General features: G+C 35.9%; 1 protein-coding gene across 1 annotated transcript; it reads left to right on the forward strand.

The window, feature by feature from the left end:
• The first annotated feature begins 12,846 nt into the window (after window positions 1-12,846).
• On the forward strand, window positions 12,847-19,024 carry LOC142174390 (uncharacterized). Its single transcript, XM_075240176.1, has 10 exons — window positions 12,847-15,171; window positions 15,330-15,506; window positions 15,692-15,949; window positions 16,356-16,640; window positions 16,719-16,947; window positions 17,100-17,393; window positions 17,494-17,538; window positions 17,650-17,737; window positions 18,685-18,772; window positions 18,881-19,024. The coding sequence occupies exons 1-10, from the start codon at window positions 12,847-12,849 to the stop codon at window positions 19,022-19,024; spliced, it is 3,933 nt and encodes a 1,310-aa protein (XP_075096277.1).
• The last annotated feature ends 4,473 nt before the right edge of the window (window positions 19,025-23,497 follow it).

The following is a 23,497-nucleotide window of genomic DNA, read 5'->3' on the forward strand; positions in this document are numbered from 1 at the left end:
TCCAAGTCCGTTTACACAAAATATTGAACGTAGTCAAACTCAAATGAGTTTTAAGGTAAAATTTCACATTCTCTTAGATTTTCCACATAAAACTTTTTGGAACAAGATACAGACTGCGCACACAAATTAAAATTTATTAAACAGAACTAGTCGAGGTCTCGAAATACAAAAATAAAAGCTAAAATGACCTATCAGATCATCAGCTTTAGTTCACTCTGACCGTGGATAAATTTTTCCACTCCTTACCACATGACTTTGGATAATAAAATTTCACTCTCGTGATTTGTCAAGTAAGTTCAACGAGAGAGTGAAAAGAGATTAAAAAAAAGGTTTGTTGTTAAGGTTCAAACCCAAAATCTTATAGTAAGTAAAAAATTTCTAGCTACCATCCCACATCACTCTTTTGGTGTCCACTTTTCTTTCACGTGTTTACCTCATTTACCCACTGAAGTTGTACCATCCTAAAAAGTTGAGGAATCATTTCATTGCCAATTCAACTGAAGCCTTGATAATATTTCCATCTACTCTTTCGTATAAGAAATTCACAGTTGCTTTACTTTCCCAGTTCACACCTGTGAGAGTAAGTGATACCTTTTCTGTTTTCTAGTGTAGCAAGTTGTAGTAACTAGGAGTAGACACCCTTTTGCCTTTGTAGGAGATAAATTTACTATTCTCACTCTTTTCCTCTCGGTAAACTGTATTTGTAAAATAATTCTGGAAAATATAAAATAACATAAATAGAAATATGAACGAAATAAAAATTAATCCGAGCCCACTGAATTCACAGTATTTCCTAAAGGAATTTAATCCCCCCTAGTACCCAAGGTTATGGATTATTTCCTCCCATGATAGAACGAATTACAGACTGGTGTAGTGGTACTTCAAACCCCAGTGTTTCAGTGAACACAAAGTTCGGTAGCAAATCACACTTACTGTTACTTTCTTTGAAGTTAAAACAATGCAGAAAAAGGAGGAGAAACTCAGAAAATAGTATGGAAATTCTGAGAGAATAGGCTTGTATTTATAGCCAAAGTTGGGCTAAAATCTGAGGAGGTGCAATTCTTCAGAATGACTATTTATGCAAAACGGCCATAACATAAATGGCATGGCTATTTACTCAACAATAAAGAGGGAAAATTGAAGAGAGTAGTTTAATTTTCAGTTACACAACTGAAAAACGGATTGAATTTAATATTAATATTTATTTTAATATTAATATTCTGTTATTAAAACGAATATTTAATAACATTTCTGTTAATATTTTACTATTAACGGATTGAATCCGAAGCCGAAGCCGAGCCGAGCGAGCGAGCAACGACGACGGCGCGAGGCTTGCCTTCTTCTCAACTCTTTAAGAGCTAGAAGAAGAGCAATTGCTTATATATCCATAAAAAACCTCTTCCTTTTCCAATATGGGACAATGTCCCTTTGCCAAGGGGAAAACTTAAAATTTCACTTAAAAATTTCATTTCTCTCCATTTTCCCATTCACCCTATTTTAAGCCTCGTTATTCTTAAAATCCCCAACAATCCCCCACATGAATGGGGAATGACCATATCACGAAAATACGCATGGAAAAACTGTGTGATTCGCAAGCAAGGATTAACTGCATTTGGATAAGTAGGTTTCCCTTTGAACTTTTCGTAGTGAACTTATGTCGGATATACTCGATCAATTGATAGATTTGATATCTTTGAACCGTCGAACTTTGGTGTATACCTAGACAATCATAAGTCACATAACCAACCCTTAACCGTCTTTGGTTCTCATTGTTATGTTCGTTTCAGCCATGAACACCGCCTGGTTTCATAAGTGCATAGAGAACTGGCCTTACAAAGTTCTCCTTGAAGCGGCTAACACTTCACACTTACATAGGTGATTCCTAAACGTGTCATCCCGTAGATACACTATTTGATATACTCCGTATCAAATTTAGAAATCATTAAAAAGCCTTAATGCTTTATCCTTGGTACTGAACATTGTCTCATCACGAGAATGGATCAAAAGTTTAGTTGACAATGTTGAACCATCATTAATGACTTTGTTTGATCTCCTTGAACCTAGATCTTGGGGTCTCCAGTCTTCTAGGTAGAGTTACCGCCACTATGACTTTTTCTCGGCCATAGTCCCATTCCCCTTGATAATTTCTTAACTACCTCTCTAGTTAGGCCTTTTGTAAGTGGATCCGACACATTATCACTTGACTTTACATAGTCAATCATGATAATTCCTCTAGAGAGTAATTGCCTAACGGTTTTATGTCTTCGTCGTTTATGACGAGATTTACTGTTATACATAACGCTCCCAACCCTTCCAATTGCTGCTTGACTATCACAATGTATACATATTGGTGCCAACGGTTTGGTCCAAAGTGGAATATCTTCCAAAAAATTCCGGAGCCATTCAGCTTCTTCACCGGCTTTATCTAAGGCTAAACTCAGCCTCCATTGTAGAGCGGACAATACAAATTTGTTTGGACGACTTCCAAGATACCGCTCCTCTACCAATAGTGAATACATATCCATTTGTGGACTTCGAATTAGCTGAACCGATGATCATTTGCATCACAATATCCCTCAATCACCGCAGGATATTTACTGTAGTGCAAAACAAAGTCCTAGGTATGTTCTAAATATCCCAAAACTCGTTTCATTTCCATCCAATGAGATTGACCTGGATTGCTCGTATATCGACGCAATATACTTATAGCACAAGCTATATCTGGTCATGTACAATTCATGATGTATATTAAGCATCCTAACACATGAGCATAATCCAATTGTGATATGTTTTGGCCTTTGTTCTTTGCTAATGCAATATTCATGTCAATTGGAGTCTTTGCAACTTTAAAGCCCAAGTGCTTGAATTTTTCAAGTACTGTCTTAATATAATGAGATCGTGACAATTCCAGACCTTGAGAAGTCTTATGGATCTTAATTCCCAGAATTAAATCAGTAACTCCCAAGTCTTTTATATTAAACTTGCCAGTTAGCATACACTTAGTCGCATTTATGTTGGCAATGTCATTACTCATTATCAACATATCATCCACATATAAGAAAACAATGACTATGTGATTTGGAACATTTTTAATATATACACATTTATCACATTCATTTATTTTAAAACCATTTGACAACATTGTTTGGTCAAATTTCGCATGTCATTGTTTAGGTGCTTGTTTAGTCCGTAAATGGACTTAACAAGTCTACATACTTTCTTTTCTTTACCTGGAACCAAAACCCTTCAGGTTGTTCCATGTAGATTTCTTCCTCCAACTCTCCATTTAAGAATGCCATCTTAACATCCATTTGATGAATTTCAAGACCATAAACTGCAGCTAACGCTACTAACGTTCGTATGGACGTAATTCTTGTAACTGGAGAGTATGTATCAAAATAGTCAAGACCTTCTCGTTGTCTATACCCTTTGACCATAAGCTTGCCTTATATTTGTCAATAGTGTCATCATCTTTCATTTTCTTCTTAAAGATCCATTTAGAATCCAACAGTTTATTTCCAGGAGGAAGATCAACCAATTCCCATATATTGTTGTTCAATATGGATTCTATTTCACTATTGAATACCTCTTTCCAAAACAATGATTCTGAAGAAGACATAGCTTCTTTAAATGTTTGAGGCTCATTCTCCAATAAGAAAGTCACAAAATCTTGTCCAAATGAAGTAGACATTCTTTGACGTTTACTACGTCTTGGATCCTCCTGATTAAATGAACTTTTTTTTTGGTTCTTCCTGGGGTCGTTTAGATCCTTCACCAATTGACTCACATTCCTTTTTATACGGATATATATATTTTCAAAGAACTCAGCATTATCTGATTCTATAATCGTTTTATTATAAATGTCGGGGTTTTCTGATTTATGAACCAGAAATCGATATGCTTTACTATTGGTCGCATATCCTATGAAAATACAATCAATGATTTTCGGTCCTATTTTTATCCTTTTGGGTTTAGGAACTTGCACTTTTGCCAAACACCCCCACACTTTAAAATAATTCAAGTTGGGCTACCTTCCTTTCCATTTTTCATAAGGAATGGATTGTGTTGTGCTATGGGGTACTCAATTTAGTATTCGGTTAGCCGTAAGAACGGCTTCCTCCCACAAGTTCTGTGGCAAACCAGAACTTATCAATAATACGTTCATCATATCCTTTAATGAACGATTCTTTCTTTATGCAATCTCATTGGATTGGGGCGTGTAAGGGGACGTTGTTTGATGAATAATTCCATATTCTAAACATATTTGTTCAAAAGGAGATTCATATTCACCACCCCTAACACTTCTTATCATTTTGATTTTCTTGTTAAGTTGCGTTTCAACTTCATTTTTGTATTGCTTGAATGCATCTATTGCTTCATCTTACTATTAAGTAAGTAAACATAGCAATATCGAGTACTATCGTCTATAAAAGTTATGAAATACTTCTTTTCACCGCGAGATAGTATTGACTTTATATCGCAAATATCTGTGTGAATTAAGTCTAAAGAATCTGAATTCCTTTCAATTGACTTATAAGGATGTTTAACATACTTAGATTCCACACATATTTGACATTTTGATTTGTCGTATTCAAATTTAGAAAATACTTCCAAATTAATCATTTTTCGCAAGGTTTTATAATTAACATGACCCCAAACATATATGCCATAATTCTTTTGACTCAAGTAAGTAAGACGAAGCTGAAATTTTATTATTATTTTCAACAACCATTACATTCAGCTTGAAAAAGCCCTCAGTGAGGTAACCTTTTCCTACAAACATTTCGTTCTTACTTATTGCAACCTTATCAGAAACAAAAATACACTTAAAATCATTCTTAACAAGAAGTCCAGCAGAGACTGAATTCTTCATCATCTCGGAAACATGTAGGACATTGTTCAAAGTCACCACCTTGCCAGAAGTCATCTTTAGAAAGATCTTCCCACATCCTTCAATCTTGGTGGTTGCAACATTTCCCATAGAAAGAGTCTCTTCGGGGTCCAACATGAGCATATGTTGCAAAGGCTTCCCTAGTAGCACAAACATGGCGAGTGGCTCCAGAATCAATCCACCACTCCTTAGGATTTCCCACCAGGTTGCATTCAGAAAGCATGGCACACAAGTCATCAACATCTTCATGCTTTTCAACCATGTTTACTTGACCCTTCTTCTTGTCTTTCTTCGGAGCGCGACGCTCTGTAGATTTGTGCCCGGCTTTTCCACAGTTGTAGCAATTTCCGTTGAACCGCTTCTTTCTTGGGTTGATTTTTGGTCCAGAAGCATGCTTCCTCTTTCTCTTATTTTGAAAAGTATCCTCAACAATGTTTGCCTCCATTATTGTTGAGGTTCCACGGCCTCTCTTTTCAGCATCTTTGTTGTCCTCTTCGATTCTCAATCGAACAATGAGATCTTCAAGGGACATCTCCTTGCGTTTGTGTTTCAAGTAGTGTTTGAAGTCCTTCCGCAAAGGAAACAACTTCTCAATCATCGCTGCTACTTGGAATGCTTCATTGATGACAAGACCTTGAGATTAACAAACTTGCTATCTACCATTTTGTAGTCCAAAAACTTGGCGGCAACGAATTTCTTCAACCCGGCATCTTCAGTTTTGTATTTTTTTTCAAGCGCAGTCCATTTCTTTTGACATGCCACTGTAGATATTATACAAATCGTCCTCCAGTTCGCTAAGAACATAATTCTTGCACAGAAAATCAGAATGCTTCCACGCCTCAATCACGAGAAAGCATTCATTCTTTGGCCTTTTATCAGGCAGAACAAGAACATCTTCCTTGATGAACTTCTGCAAACTTAAAGTAGTCAAGTAGAAGAACATCTTCTGCTGCCACCGCTTGAAATCTAACCCAAAATTTTTTTCGGGTTTCTCCGCCGGTGCCAACGCCGGTGTTCGGCTTGTTGATGCATTGACAGTCACCATTGGAACAGCCTGGTTCCCGTTATCATTAGTCATTTTTGTAAAAGCATGACACAACAAACGTTAAAATTACGTAGATTTTAATCTCCAACGGAGTAGAAAACCACAAAGGTTTTAAACTCCAAAACAGTGAATATAACACAAATACAGAATACAAACTAAATTCCTTACGCTTGTTAGTAAACTGTATTTGTAAAATAATTCTAGAAAATAAAAAATAACATAAACAGAAATATAAACGAAACAAAAATTAATCCGAGCTCACTGAATTCACATTGTTTCCTTAAGGAATTTAATCTTCTCCTAATACCCAAAGTTATGGATTATTTCCTCCCATGATAGAACGAATTATACACTGGTGTAGTGGTACTTCAAACCCTAGTGTTTCAGCGAACACAAAGTTCGGTGGCAAATCACACTTATTGTTGCTTTCTTTGAAGTTAAAACAATGCAGAAGAAGGAGGAGAAACTCAGAAAATTGTATGAAAATTCTGAGAGAATAGACTTGTATTTATAGCCAAAGTTGGGCTGAAATCTAAAGAGGTGCAACTCTTCAGAATGGTTGTTTATGCAAAACGGCCATAACATAAATTCCATGGCTATTTACTCAATAATAAAGAGGGAAAATTGAAGAGGATAGTTTAATTTTCAGTTACACAACTGAAAAACGGATTGAATTTAATATTAATATTTATTTTAATATTAATATTCTGTTATTAAAACGAATATTTAATAACATTTCTGTTAATATTTTACTATTAACAAATAAATTTGGTCCAAAAAATTAATCAATCAATCATTTGACCGAAGCCGAAGCCGAGCGAGCGACGACGACGGCGCGAGGCTTGCCTTCTTCTCAACTCTTTAAGGGCTAGAAGAAAAGCAATTGCTTATATATCCATAAAAAACCTCTTCCTTTTTCAATATGGGACAATATCCCTTTGCTAAGGGGGGAAATTTAAAATTTCGCTTAAAAATTTCATTTTCTTCCATTTCCCATTCACCCTGATTTAAGCCTCATTATTCTTAAAATCCCCAACATTTCCTGCACACTCTTTCATTCTGTTTTCCATTTTTCTGTACGAGTAGTATTTTTTTTTTACTCTTTTCCTGCACACTCACGGGCAGCAACGGCAGCCTATCAAAAATGATTGCTTGGATGGATAAAGAAATCTGTGAATCCAAATATAATTAAATGGAGTCACTGTCTCAATATGATGATGCTAATTAGTATGTGGATCCAGATCCTGGTCACTCTGGAGAAACTGGTTCCATTCTTTCATTGTTGAACAAGCACTCACAATGTCTGTCCCTTAGATACTGTTATGAATGTCCATGTTTTTGTTTGCAGTTGTTATGAAATGTTTTAATTCTCTTCAATTCCTGGTCGTCCAACACAACCAAACAGGCTATCTCATGATGTTTCTAATGGGCAGAAGCTAGTGAAGGAGGTTTATGAAGCACTTAGAGCAAGTCATCACATGAGACACTTTTTGTGATGAACATGGTGGTTTTTATGATCATGTCCAAACTCCTTATATATGTTAATGGACCAAATCCAGATGGGAATAATGGACCAAATCAAAAAAGGAACTGGTAAGCTTAAATTTCTCTTCCCTCGTTGCTGATTGCTATTGTATATTTCTTGATTCCATGTCCTTGTGGAAAGATTAGAAGGAATATCCATTTTAGTTCTACACCTGCTGAGTTGAATGTAATATGCTTTAATTTCTTGATTTGATAGTGCATTTGGCTGCAGTCCTGAATGGTGAACATTTCATGAGCATGAAATGTCAAAGAAAATGAATGTGAAGGAAGCTCATGAGTATGTAAGAGGTGCAGTTTCAAGAGGCTATTAAGTTAGGAACTGATGTGTCTGCAGGGGTGGATTTATAGCTCATTTTATGGGCACATGAACTCATGGTCTCTCCGTCAAACTAGATATTTTATGTACATATTTTCTAGAATTGATCTAATATTAATAGTCTGCTGCACACATGCTCTAAAGAACCTAAATGATGCACTTGGTTAAATGTTGAGTTAATTACCTAGAGGAGCAAGGATTAATTCCCATTGAATACTGTTTTTTCTTTTTTATTTAGTGGTGTACCCATATTATAAAAATCTTAGATCCGCCTCTTTGTGTGTCTGCAATTGTTGGCATGCGATCTGCTCTTACCTCACTCCACAACTAGTAAATTAATGAACCTATAGTTAGAATATGCATGCATGGTGTATTTGTGCCCATGTAGTTAATTACTTCCTAGGTTTATCCTCTAAATCCATACAACAAGAAGTTGCAAGAGTTTTAGTACCTCTGATCTAGCAATGTTTAACCCTTTTTGAATGTTAATGGATGAGGTTTTTAAGTATCTGAGCTAGATGAATGTAACAATGGATGTCAGCTCATGAGTTTCTAATATAATCATCCTGCACGCTTACATATTCTTATTAGGCAAAACTCGTGTATGGCACTAGTCTTTGTTTGATGATAACAATTGACTGCAAATCTTGCCCAATTTACTTGTAGTAAACTTTAAACGTGCTTGGACTCTTTTCTTCTTCTTCTTCTTTGTTTTTTTTTTTTAATCACGAGAAGTTATTGCTCCTTCTAGTTGTTAAAGGTCCGAGAATCATAACAATTTATTATAAAAGAAACCTTTGAATTTTTTCTGTCATAGTAGCTTTTGTCATCTCCCTCTCACCGAGGCGGACCCAGGACTTAAAGGTCGGGTGCACTTTTAGATTCAACCAAAATCCGCTTTGTATCTAGATGGCCACTACTGATATATCACTATTATCTAAAAATATATACATGTATGCTGATGACCTCTCTCGGTATAGCATAGGTCCGCCTCTGCCCTCCGTCCACCTTGTCCAGTTCTTCTTCCATTCCAAGGTTCTTTTCTTTTTCCTAACTTTGGAGGTAAGAGGAAAAAGTATAAAATTTCCCCAACTTGCTTAGAGCCTCGTAGTTTTTGTTGTTGTTTTAGTTCCTTTTGATGTCAATCACTCCTCAGGTTGGACAAGAGAGAACTTGTTATTATGAGTCAACAGATTTCAAGTCTGTCTCCTTAACCACTCGGACATATCGACAGTTGTGGGCATTTTAGGTATATTCAATTTATATACCATTATGTTTTAATTGCTTACGGATTGTGAAACTTTATTGTAGTACTTTAATATAGCTAAATGTTCAATAATGTATTTATTTTATTACTTGACAAGCTAAATCATTCTTGTATTATAAATATGGTGAGGGTGGACGAAAGTGAAATTTATCCCAAAATGAATATTTTGCTCATGTTGCCTCAACCCATTACTTTATGAGATGGATAGCAGCAAAATTAGATAGTTTAAACTTTCAGAAATCACTGTGTTTTAGTGGTTATTAGCGAGTTGTAGCTACCATTTACTATATTACTTCCTATAGCTATATTTTGAGATTTTTTAGAGTGCATTCAATATATTTAAGCTATTGTATTCATGAATACAGTAGCATTTCTAGGTGTGAAACAAAGGATTATAGCTAGACAGATTTTTGTATTCGAGTGTATTCATGGCGTGAAACATGGGGTTACAATTGGATAGATATTGTATTCGACCGTATTCGACTGTATTCACGACGTGAAACATGGGATTACACTGTTTTTAAATGGAAAGTGAATCAATTAACATAATAGACTCCTAATATAACTCAACAAACTCAATTATAACACACAAATTTTGTATTTCCAGTTATAACAAAGATTCTCAACCGAAAAATACCCCAAAAACATAGCAACCTTCAGAGAAATTATATAATACATCTGAATACATAAATTATATTAATTAAAAAAACATATGAATACATTCATGGAATATAGAGAGACAGTGAATACAATGAAATACATAGAATACAGCGAGATACATTGAAATACAATGAAAAAAAGATAATGAATACAATAAAATACATAGAATACAGCGAGATACATTGAAATACAATGAAAAAAAACAGTGAATACAATGAAAAAAAGACAGTGAATACACTGAAATACAGCGAGATCGAGAAGGAAAAAAACGGCTAGTTGGTTCTGCATTCTGCCTTCTCTCTAGGAAGAGAAGGAATAGTAATTTCGTCATCATTTTTCGGTCATAACTTCGGAATCCGGTGGTGGAACTAACCAATCTTGGTGTCAAAAGATACATAATTTCCTTACGAATAATACCTAATTGGTTTCAACTTCAGATCTATAGTCAATTTTTGTAGATCTTAATTTCATTTTCACGAGTTACTGTAGCAGACAGTGTTCTTCTTTCAATTTTAGCATTTCAGCTAATTCCAGCACTACTGTTGAGCACAATAGCTTATTTTGATAACGTGAAAGTGTTCTCTTCTCTTCTAAGATTGGTTTGATTTCTAAGCTTCATTTCGGACTGTGAAATTAGATTCACAGCCATACAGTAAGTAAAGTGAAGTTAGTTCAAATTACAGTAGCATCGTTTTCTTGCAAAGCTGTTGCACCTGTGTCATGCAAGTAAAGTGCTAAAGAATTACAACTGTAATGGACACACAGGCAGGTGGCCAGCCACATTTGGAGGTTGCGCTGCCTAAACAACCTCCTCCAAACTTTGCACAAACATCAGGGAACACAAATAACAACAAACAGCTGATGGATTACTCCAAATTTCTGAAACCTTTCACTTTAAATGCTGCAATGCAGGAGCAACAGGAAATTGAGCCAATTCCTATTCGTCCACCTACAATATTGAATGGAGAACATGTTATTCAGTTCACAGAAGCAGAAGTAGAAAGGATGGATATCATCGAAGGATTACAATATGCAATAGTTGGCAAATGTTCTTATGGAAGCCTAGAAATTCAACAACTGCGTAAGTTAATACCAATTCAATGCGGTATTAAAGGTGAATGTAGCATTGGTTTTCTAAGGGATAAACATATTTTAATTAGAATGATGTTAAGCCAGGACTATCTTCATTTCTCATCAAAAACTCATTACATAAAGGACAGGGATGGCTATCAATATCAGCTTAGGCCGTTGATTTATGAATCAAAGTTTAGAGCAGATGAATAAACACCCAAGGCAATGGCTTGGATTTCATTCCCAGGTCTATTGCCAACCTTTTTTGTTAAGGAATGTCTATTTTCTCTAGCTTCAGCAGTAGGTAAACCTATGCATCTAGACATGGCAACAATTAATAAAACTAGACCTAGTTGTGCTAGGGTGAAGGTACTAGTTGACTTACTTGCAGATCTGCCTAAAAAGGTGAGGATGGACATAGTCAACGAAGCTAAAGGAACAACAAGAACTGAATGGGTGAGAATTCAATATGACATGCTGCCTAAATATTGCAGACATTGTAAACTTCAAGGCCATGATCAATTTGAATGTTGGAGGATACACCCTGAACTATATGTGGAGAAGGAGAATGATAACCAAGCAGATACAGCTAAGAAACAGGACATAGGGAACTCACAGCCTATAATGATGCTATCTAGTGGAAAGGTCGTGGGTAATGTGAATGTTACAACAAAAGAGCAATGGAAGGAAGTGAAGGACAACAGAGTTAGAAATGTAGTAAATCAAAATACTAGTCTCACTAATAATGGAATGGAGATGGCATCAGCTAAGCATTTTGAAAACAACAAGAACAAGGAGGGTACAAGCACTGTAGGGAGACAAGTAGAAGCACATAGCAACAGTGGTAAGGATTTGGTGGCAGTAGACAATGAAGATAATGATCATATTCAACTAGCTAACAAGTTTGCAATATTACAAGGGATGGATGAAGAGGAAGAACCTGTTAATCAATTGGCAATGGTGGCAGCTAATGTAGCAACAAACAGTTCAGCACTTCATAACCAAGCATCTACAAAGCAAAAACCAAAAAATATGGTCAATAATGAGGGAAAGTTAAATCCAGCATCACAAGCTTTTCAACTTAACTCATCGGGGATTAGTTCGACTAATGGTCTAATCAATGGAAAGGAGGCATCAAAAGCAAAAAACGATACCGCACAATGGGTAGAAAGAAGCTTCAAGGATAAAACAGGAGAAGGAATAGTGAAGATTAATAAACCATGCAAGGAAATCCCATCACAAGATACATTAGTAAACAAGGTACTTAATAATAAAAATCCAAATTCTCAAGCAGAAGGGTCAAAATCGTCTATATTTAAAGAAAGAGTGCAAGAATGTGGAGGCAGGCTATGGGAGGCACAAAGGGAATACGATTCAGAGGAGAACGAAGTACCGCTAGGAGCACAAGTTGATGAGGAACCAAATGAGAATGACAAAGAAGAAGATGAGCAAAGTGTAAATGGAGAGATCTATGCCAATGACAACAATACAAATGGTAATTATTTAATAAAGGAAGGATCAGAAAATGTTGAGCACATCAATAATTTTCAGACAGCAGAAGTCACAGAAATTAGTAACTATGAAGGAAGAGGCCCAGAGGTAAATGATCCTGGAGGAACAGAAGATGATCAACTTCAGAAATCACAAGAAGACCCACAAGGACACAACACAACAGAGAAGGAGAAACAACCAAAACAAAAAACAGAAATAGTAAATATTATTGTTACATTAGAGAAAAACCAGATGCAGCTATTAAAAAGAGGAGAAGAGAAAGCCTTGGTCCCTAAAAAGAATGCATTTGGAGCTACATCAGGAGGGAAGGAAGACAATGAAGAAGGAGAAGAACCTGGTAAATCAGGATACGACATGGATCAAGAATCAACTACCCAACACCTTATGAATGCTGCAAGGAAAGGTGACTTATCACCTACACAAGTGGAAAAGGCAAAATCAGCAGCAAAAGGTAAGAAGAAGCATCAAAAAGATAATTTTGCAGCACCAAAAGCTGGGATGCACACAAGGAGAATGCTAACTAAATCCAACAATCAGTGATGAATGCTCTCATTTGGAATATAAGGTTAGTCAACACACAGCAGGCCTTTGAAAGGTTGACAAAAATGCATAGGCAAAATCACTATGATTTTGTAGGATTAATGGAGCCAAAGCAACACGCAAAAAAATTGGAAAGGTACAGAAACAAGATAGGACTTGCACATGCAATTTCAAATGTTTCCAACAAGATCTGGGCTTTTATAGATGAGGTATTTGAGGTAACTATTATGTACAATATGGTGCAACAATTAACACTAAGATTGTTTCATACTGAATCGCATGTGGAGTTTGTCCTAACATTGATATACGCAAAATGTGATGCAATTGAGAGGATAGAATTATGGGATTCATTATATGCAATGGCAAGGGATATGGATGCACCATGGCTTGTAGGAGGTGATTTCAATGTAATATGGGACGAAGAAGAGAAGTTTGGTGGGTTACCTGTGTCATTGAATGAAATTGATGATTTTCGACACTACATCAACACTTGCAATCTATTCGACCTTGGATTTAAAGGCAACATATTTACATGGTGGAATGGGAGAGCAGAGGAAGACTGTATATTCAAAAGACTAGACAGATGTTTGGCCAATGTTGAGTTCCAACAAACATTTCCAGGAATAGAGGTGCAACATTTGTCAAAGACTGGCTCTGATCATAGTCCAATGTATTTGAAGTGTGATATTGAGACTCCACCTATAAAAAAACCTTTTAAGTTCTTGAATTTTTGGGTGGAACATACAACTTTTAAAGATGTGGTGAAAGAGAATTGGTCTGCTGATTTCAGTGCAAATCCTTTTATTCTTTTTAATCACAAGTTAAAAAAATTAAAGAAGGCCCTTTCATTGTGGAGTAAGGCTACATTTGGAGATATTTTCCAAAAGATAGCAAGTATGGAAGAGGTAGTGATGGTTCATGAAGCAGAATTTGAAGCAAATCCTACAAGGATGAACATGGAAAGACTACAAAAGGTTCAGGCAGAATTGATCAAATGTCTTGCACTAGAGGAGAAATATTGGCAACAAAAGGCAGGCATGACTTGGTTCAAGGAAGGGGATAGGAACACTAAGTTCTTCCACGCACAAGTGAGAGGCAGGAGGAAGAGACTTCAGCTTAAAAGAATTCAAAACAGTGGAGGAACCTGGATTGAAGAAGAACAAGAAATTGCAGAAGAGGCTATCAAATTCTACGAGGAACAGTTCACAGAAGCAGCTACTCCTTCATCATTTGATATCGTAGAGCATGTTCCTAATCTGATTAACACTGAGCAGAATGCAGAATTGATTAAGCAACCAACAAAAGAGGAGGTTAAAGTGGCAGTACTTGGACTTAATGGTGATAGTGCTGGGGGGCCAGATGGTATGTCAGGAAAATTTTATCATTCTTGTTGGGACTTAATAGGGGATGACCTGTACGACATGGTGAGGGCTTTTTTCAATTGTGATGAGCTACCCAAGTGTGTAACACACACAAACCTAGTTCTGCTACCAAAGAAAAAAGAAGTTACCACCTTTTCTGATTTAAGACCAATAAGCCTCAGTAATTTTTCTAATAAGGTTATATCAAGGGTGGTTCATGAAAGGCTAGTGAAATTTCTCCTAAGTCTGATATCGGAGGAACATGCAGGTTTTGTTAAGGGAAGGAATATAGTAGAAAACATCCTTTTAACTCAGGAGATAGTGACTGACATTAGGCTTAGAACTAAGGCTAGACCTAATGTCATCCTGAAGCTAGATATGACCAAAGCTTATGATAGAATATCTTGGCTATTCCTAACCAAGGTACTGAGAAAGATGGGATTCACAGAAAGGTTGATAGGGATTGTCTTTGGATTAGTTTCAAACAATTGGTATTCTATTCTAATAAATGGTCAAGCTCATGGGTTCTTTAAGTCCTCAAGGGGAATAAAACAAGGTGATCCTGTATCTCCATCTTTGTTTATATTGGCAGCAGAAGCATTATCTAGGGGTCTCAATGCACTACATACTAACCTGTATTTTTGTGGATTCGGGATGCCAAAGTGGAGTCCAAAGATCAATCATTTGGCGTATGCAGATGACATGATTATCTTCTCATCCTTAGATGAAACATCTCTGATGCTGATTATGCAAGTGCTGAAGGCATATGAAAATGCATCGGGGCAGCTTGTTAACAAGAACAAATCAGCTGTGTACCTGCATCATTTAACAGACATGGAAGTGGTCAGCAAGGTGGAAAGCATCACAGGCATTCATAGGAATGATTTCCCTATCATATATCTAGGTTGTCCGATATTTTATGCAAGGAGAAAGCTGGAATTCTATCAGCCCCTAATTACTAAGGTAATGGACAAACTGCAATCATGGCAGGGCAAGTTATTATCAGTAGGGGCAGGGCAGTTCTCATATCCCATGTATTTCAAAGCATGCCTATGCATCTACTATCAGCTGTAAACCCTCCAAAGTATGTGATAAATAGGTTGCACAAATTGTTTGCTCAGTTTTTCTGGAGCAGCACTGTAGGAGGAACTAGTAGGCATTGGGCTTTATGGAATACCTTATGCATGCTAATTGAGGAAGGAGGAATAGGTTTCAGGTCAATGCATGATGTAGCAAAGGCATTATTCAGCAAGTTGTGGTGGAATTTCAGAACAAAACTGAGCCTATGGAGCTCTTTCGTATGTCAGAAATACTGTAAAAAATTAAATCCTGTAATTGTTCCGTGGAAAAGGGGGTCTCACATCTGGAGAAAAATGTTGGAATGCAGAGATCTGATTGAACATCAAATCCTTTGGCAAACAAAAATGGGATCCTCACTATTTTGGTATGAAAACTTGGACCACTATATTTTTTAGTTCCTCAGGACTTTGGCATTGATGAAAATGTACATAATGTAAATGATGTTACCTTAGATGGTGAGTGGGATGTGGACAGGCTATTTGAAATGCTTCCTAAAGACTTAGCAGTACACATTATGGAGAAAATCAAACCACCTTCACCGATGCAGGTTCTTGACAGGCCTTTTTGGATGCTGGAAACAAGAGGATATTTCAATGTTAAGTCAGCATGGGAGTATACGAGAAGAAGAGACGAACCAAGAAAAACTTATAGAATGATTTGGGTAAAGGGACTGCCTTTTAAAATAGCATTTTCATGTGGAAAGTGTGGAAAGCAAAGCTACCTTTAGATGATTTCTTGAAAAGGGTAGGCTACTGCATGCCATCAAAATGTTGGTGTTGTGTACAACTGACAAGGAATCTCTTCAGCACTTGTTTTTTAAATCAGAAACTGCAAAGACAACTTGGAAGTATTTTCTATCGAGGGCAGGAATAGATATGGAGGGACTTACACTGCACCAAGCAATCACAAAATGTTGGACTGCAAATGTGTGCTTAAGGCTAAAACTAGTAATGCAAGCACTCCCCTCATGCGTAGTCTGGGAACTTTGGAAAAGAAAAAATAGTATGAAGTATGGTGATGCAGTGACAACAAGCTAGGTGATTTATCAAGTTTCATCAAATCTACAGGCATTGGTAAAAGTGAGAAAGCCCGGGATGGACAAGGTATCTCACAAATGGCAAGATCTATTAGCTATGATGGAAAATTTCACTCCTAAACTTAAGGTTACAAAAGTCATGTGGGAATTTTCAAGTGCAGGATGGCTAAAAGTTAATACGGATGGTGTATCGAGGGGAAATCCAGGCAGGAGCTCAATAGGGTTTTGTATAAGAAATGAAAATGGTGACATAGTCAAGTCAGTAGGGAAAGAGATTGAGGAGACAACAAACACAGTAGCTGAAGTGAAGGCCATGGTAGAAGCACTAAGGTTCTGCAGATTAAAACAATACTCTTATGTATGACTTCAAACTGACTCAATGTTATTAAAAAAGATAATGGATGGGATCTGGAAACCACCATGGATCATATATGAGCAGGTAGAGGAAATGATGCAACTAATGAATGGGGGCAATTACACAGTTACTCATATTCATAGGGAGGGCAACAAGCTGACAGATCACTTGGCTAATCATGCTTTAGATCATGGAGAAATAGAATGCCAACAATTCTGGCATCTAGATGCACAAGGAAGGAGGTTGGTTAATGAAGATAAGCTGCAATGTCCAAATCTAAGGGTGAAGGTGAACAGGAGATAGGAAGTAAAGAGAAAAGGAAGAGCAAGAGGCATGTCAACTTAATCGACCAATATATTCAAATCCTAAGGGAGAAGGATATAATGGTTGGTATTTCTAACTATCTTTTCTCTTCTGCAGGTGCCACTACGATGCTTAAGGCACTCCATGAGGCAACTTTCGAGATAATTGATGCTAAAGAACAAAAACACATAAATAAGCGAGCACAACAACAAGGACTAATGGCATTGGCAACCCAACCAGCATGGGGTGAAAGCGTGCTTTCAGTTCATTGGATATACAACCAGCATGGTGCAAAAGTATTTAATATCACACGCATGGTTCAGTTACAAGCAGGATTTGGGAATATAAAAATGATTCCTACTCATTTCGAGCACAACAAGAAGCAAATGGCATTGGAAACACAACTAGCATGTGCAACAAATATTTTTTCGAGAAAAGCAGGCAACAAAGGCCAATGTGTTTTATTAACGCATGCTTCAATCCACTTTTGGATTAAATAATCTTTTAATAGGCACACAAGGCTTAATGTGGAAGGCTTGGCAGACAACACATGCTGGTGAGCAAAGGAATCAAATGTAAAAGTGGAATGCACATGGAAATTTATCTAGGATACATAACTCTAGGAAGAAGGTACTATGGGATATATTTCTTTATGATGCAACTGTAGGTGGAGCTCACGTGCATTCTAGCACAAAGCTGTCTCCTTTCATCAGCTCAATGGACGAAGAAAAAGTAATGCAGCAAGGAGAAAGAAGGTGCAGCTGCCATGCACGATAACTGTTGTCAAACTTCATGAGATCAACATGTGAGATTCAAATATTATGCTGATTTTGGGCGAGAGAAGTACTCTTTTTTGGAGTGGAATTTACAGCAACAACAACAAGCATATGGCTACAGAAGATCGACACTAACAGCATTAATGCACGCGCGAAGGTAATTAAACACAACAACTGGAAAATGCCAAGGGACAATGAGCACGCAAAGGACTACTTCTAACCGTGCATTGTGGCTTTTTCTGAATATTTTAATGTGCACACATGGTTTAATGTGAAAGGCATGGCAGACAACACATGTTGTTGAGACAAGGGATCACATGGTTGTAGGTGAAGCTCACGTGCTTCCACAAAGATGTCTTCACTCTTCGACTTCAGCGCTGTCGTGCAACAAGGACGAAGCAGATGTCGACTCCATCACGAGCAGACGTTGAGCACAAAGCAGATGTCGTGCAAGCTTAATGTTGTGCACTGGTATGCCACCAGCATATGGGACTTCACGAAAGGATGTTGGAAGCGTATGGAGGAACGCAAATGGCATACCAAAGTACATCGGAGGATACCAAATGACAGTTGCAAACAGCATGCTTTTGTGAAACAAAAGAGAAATCAAGTGTCGAAAGAGAATTGCAACAAATAAACGGGTTTTTTAATACAAGGGACGTTGCATTATGCCTTTCAAATGCACATTCTGGGATGCAGAATTGTATTACAAAGTTTAATAGCATTAATGTGATATCAATGTTGAGTGCATCACTCAATTTTGATAATATGATAGTTGTTAAGTTCCAACTTTATTTCATTCAGTTCGTAGGATATCATGTCGTTGTATTTCGTATTTTTTCTGATTATAAATAAAACTAACCCTAGGCATTTGCCAAGCGGACTAAAAAAAAAATACAGCGAGATACATTAAAATATATTAACAGAAAATTCAAAGTTGCTCAACCCCCAACTCCGTCGTCTTTGTTCAAGAACAACCCTAATGTCGTCTCGTTGAAGCAGCATCAGTATCCAGTCCTCACTCGCCGTCACCGTTGCCTCTGGTTGCCGACGATTAGCACGTAATTATCGGCGAAATAACAGAGGTTTTTGTTTATGTGCTAATCGTCGGCGAAATAACAGAGGTTTTTGTTTATCCGATATGTTGCGTTAGAGAATGAGATTGGGAGGCTGAGGGCGGCGGTATCAATGAATAACGACCATGATCGAACAGTGATGGTGGCAATTGCTCCAGCGTCCGGCGGAGGAGAAGACGTCGGGAAGTAGAGAGAGAGAGGGAGAATAGATATGGGGTAGGGGATAGGAGAAATTTGAGGAAGCTTATTTTATGGCTTAAGGGTAGGAGGTGACCATAAATAGATATTTGGCTATAAAAAATCAAAAGATAACTATGAATATAATTTTTTAAAAAAGTATTTATTTAAAATAAATAAGGTATCAACCTTTGCTACAGGAGGTAATTAATCCTTAGTTTAATGAGTTCACGTAAACCCACTTTGCTGAGAAAGAACTATTTACATAAGTGAAATATAGTTTTAAGCAAAAATATTAGAGACAGTTTCATAAGTGGGCAATATTTAAGAATTAAATACACATACCTAGCACAATTACTTAATAAATAAAAGGAGCAGCAAAATAGTTACAAAATTAGCAACTAACAAGAAATGGTATTAAAAAAAATAAAATAAAAAGCAAGAAACGGTATCCACAAATATCTCTCACCCAGCACATTAAACCTTTCCTATTTAATAGATATTCATTAAAAGGGATCAGATCCCATCTAGTTGGCCTCTTTTATATGTGTGTGCAAATTAACGATTTTAATTTATTATTATACGTCTGTAATAGTTGTCGAAATTTATATGCATTATCTGTTATTGCATATCTAAATGATTGTGTTTATTTATATACATGGTATAATGTGTATTTAAATGTGTTTTTAAGGAGATATGCCTTAAAATGCATGTCATATAAATTGCATAATAATGGAATTTTTTTATACAATGTATAATAATGATGTAATGTGTATTTAAAATGTGAATCAAAATATATAAATTTAAAATACATACTATATAAGTTTAAAATGCATGTCATATAAATAGTATAATAGTGAAATAATTTTTATACAATGTATAATAATGATATAAGGTGTATTTGAATGTGAATTAAAATATATAAAGTTAAAAAACATATGATATGAGTCAAAAGTACCAAATCTTATAATGCAAAAATACATAGTTTATATATATAAACACTACGATATAGTGTAGAAAAGAGGGGAAGAGTCCTTCGAGAATGGGGATATATAGATGAAATAAGGTTGAATCCAAGAATGCAGTCAAACTCTATGTAGTAATAACTATTTATGGATAAAAAATATCATATTAACACTAATGCTAGCGAACTGAGTAAGATAAAGAGAAACACTCGACTACCTACGAATCTTCTACGCTAATCTTTGACCTCCACACTCTCCTGTCTAGGGCCGTGTCCTCAGTCAGCTCATGTTACACCTCCTTTTTACCTACATCCGCAAGGGCATAAGGGAATTTTTCAATTAAAGGACAATCAAAACGGGGTTTATTATTAAAGATTTAGAGGCGCCACTTGGGAGATTTATGGTGTCCCAAGTAACCGGTTGAATCACGAATCAAGGAAAAGATTGACTCTGTATTACAGTCCGCGAACCAGAAATCTGAGTAAGGAATTCTGTTAACCCGGGAGAAGGTGTTAGGCATTCCCGAGTTCCGTGGTTCTAGCACGGTCGCTCAACTGTTATATTTGGCTTAAATTATCTGATTTTAACAATTATGAACCTATGTGCAAATTTTAACATTAACCGCTTTTATTCATTTTTAAAGAAAATTGCAACGTCATTAAAACAAGTCTTGAACCACGTCACATAAATGCCCCCGTGGTTTTTGGACATACTTTAACATCGTTGGGATTTGGATTTGGGTCACATAAATGCGCACCCGAGTTTAGGGAGGTAATGTTATTAAAATACGCGCCTAAAGAGACTAACGCGTTATTATTTTGGGGAAGGCCGTGAAATTCGCTAAACGGCCCGTCCCGAAATCTAAGTATTTTAATATATACAATTATCGAGGGCCCCGCAATTTATGTGTTTTGTTTAGCGAGGCTCATCCCGATTTATTATTTTAAAGTGCAAACCTAGAGCAATCTATAGTTTTCTACTTAATTTGTCTCTAAAATAAAAGAAAGATCATAATTAATTTGTTACTGGACTGATGCAAACTAAGTAATATTTTTGCACCAACATTCGACCATTGGGCTCCGATGTGAGCCCAGCAGAGGGAATTTAAAACCAGATATACACCATAAAATCGGCCAAAACAAACCTTGGCCCAGGCCTAAATGAGAAAGAGGCCAAAACTGGCCTGGGCCATGCATCAATTATCCTGAGGCCCAAATGTTTCAGGACTAGCCTGTTAAGCCCTGTCTTTTACACTAAATGAAATTTCAATTTAATTAAGAACACAAATCTGATGAATCTACTACTAAAATTAACTAGCCAGTAAAATAAATTCAATTCAACATTAAACATGAGTTGGAAAGCAACTGATTTCAGATTTTATGACCCACGTAAACTGCCTATGATCACAATTTCAAACATGGTGCATACTAGTTCAAATTTCAAATTCCCTACTATGACTCATTTTTATTAAAATGCTGACTCATAAACTTTGATTAAACACTAACGTGACCACATATGAGAATTGAAACTCGAGAATTAAGGATGCTGGACGAAAATGGATTGCCTAAATTAACCTTACGAATCACATATCTCATATCTACTTTTATTTTTCTGATTTCGAACCCACACACAACCACTCAAACTCAGAATTATAGATTAAATTACATCATCACTATTAAATATAAAGCTCCCATTATCAGAAGAAGTATCACACTACTTTAAAAGCCTTCAGCCTAATTAATCACAGCTTGAAAATACCATTTATACAGATCTAGGAAAACCGGAAATTAACTAAACTAATAGAAACTATTCTGTTAGTCCAGCATGAAATTATTACAACGAATACTCAACTAAACTCATATGCATTTCTAAATATCTAACACACACTTAACGGTTCAAATGCACAAACTTATAATTAACAGCCCATCAGTACGGTTATTACAGTATAATGAAAGCAGTAAATCAACAATAGGCCTCCACTTCATTCATTTTCAACTGAATATTTTCATACATCGAGTTTCAGGACATGTACCTGGTATGTAGAACAGAAAAATGGGGTAAGCAATCAGCAACAACAAACAGCAAAATACAGCAGCAGAAAGCCCAACAGAGTAGCTTCAACACCTCAATCCAGAAATCCCAGCAACACGGAGAAAACCAGTAAAAATGGAGAAAAAAAATAGTCCGGAAATCTCTCTTTGTTTTCTCTTTCTAGCTTTGAACTCTCTCTGGTGTTCTTCCGCTCTCAATATTTTAGAAAATTTGGTTCTATCTTTTTTACTCTCTCTAAAATGAATTCTGCCCCTGTATATCCAGTGTATCCAGAGTGTATATCCAGTGTATACCGCTCTCTCCGCCCCCTTCTTTTTTCTTCTCTTCTCTTCTTTTTTTTTTCCTCCTATTTATAGCAAACTTTTTGAGATTTTTCAGATTTTAAAAAAAAATATTTTATTATTTTATTATTTTTTAATTAAAATAAATCCCACTTACAAATTGCTTTTATTTTTTTATAAAAAGAAATCCCACCGTTCTTTACTTTTATTTTTTTAAATTCTAACTTTAATTACTTTTATCTTATTTAAAATCTCACTTTTTTTACTTTTTAAAAGAGAATTCCACTTTATTTAACTTTTCTTAAAAAACAATCCACTTTCTTTTGCTTTTCTTTTAAAAATGCTACTTTCTTTTACTTTTAATTTTTTTTAATTTTCAGATATCTTTATATTTATTTTTTAATTCCAACTTTCTTTTACTTTTTATTTTTTTAAAATTTTCACAAAACTTTACTTTTATTTTTTTAATTTTCTACTTTCTTTTACTTTTTAAAAGAGAATTCCACGTACTTTTACTTTTATTTTTTTTATTCAATACTTCCCTTTTTCTTATTTTTTAAATCACTCTCGAAAATTAAAAAAAATTAATATTTTTTCGGAATTCTTTTTTTTTAAAATAAAAATAAAAATAAAATAATATTTATAGTAATAATTCACCTTTTAAATTTTGTATTTTTACCCTATAATAAAAAGTGCAACAAAGCTAAAAATTATAGGTTAAAACCCTTAAAATATTTACATAGAAGAAGTGATAAAAAAATTAAATATTATAAAAAATTAGGTGCTCACAGCTGCCCCTCTTTGTTTGGAAACATGAAGAGTTTTCAAGCAAAGTTATACTAGCCATGTGACTAATTTTTGAACATATTTTTATTCAAAAGGGAAGAAATAAGGATAAGAGAAAAGAGAAAGGATGCAACCGAGTCTTGGTTTTGAACAACCTACATATCCCGGGTTATAGGGGAATCAGATTGCGTGTAGTTCAAGAAGTTTGGTAGCTGGGACTACCATGAAGCTGCGGTTTTACTGTTATTGCTGTTGCTGCTGCTGATACTGCCTAATGTCCTCCTTATTACACCATGACAAAAATGAAGAAGCTAGACTAAGCTATAATCTATGCTTTACAAAGATTTATTTTCAAACTTGGTCTTGTGACTGTTGTTGCCTTGTTGATTTGCATTTCCCTCA

This window comes from Nicotiana tabacum, chromosome 20 (genome assembly GCF_000715075.1).
Source record: "Nicotiana tabacum cultivar K326 chromosome 20, ASM71507v2, whole genome shotgun sequence".
NCBI classification, from domain to species: domain Eukaryota; kingdom Viridiplantae; phylum Streptophyta; class Magnoliopsida; order Solanales; family Solanaceae; genus Nicotiana; species Nicotiana tabacum.

Coding starts and splice junctions, on each gene's coding strand:
- LOC142174390 (XM_075240176.1), top strand. CDS start 12,847: ATGAATGCTCTCATTTGGAATATAAGGTTAGTCAACACACAGCAGGCC. Junction 15,172..15,329: donor ATCAGCCCCTAATTACTAAG/GTAATGGACAAA, acceptor TTGTTTGCTCAG/TTTTTCTGGAGCAGCACTGT. Junction 16,948..17,099: donor TAATGAAGATAAGCTGCAAT/GTCCAAATCTAA, acceptor TCTCTTCTGCAG/GTGCCACTACGATGCTTAAG.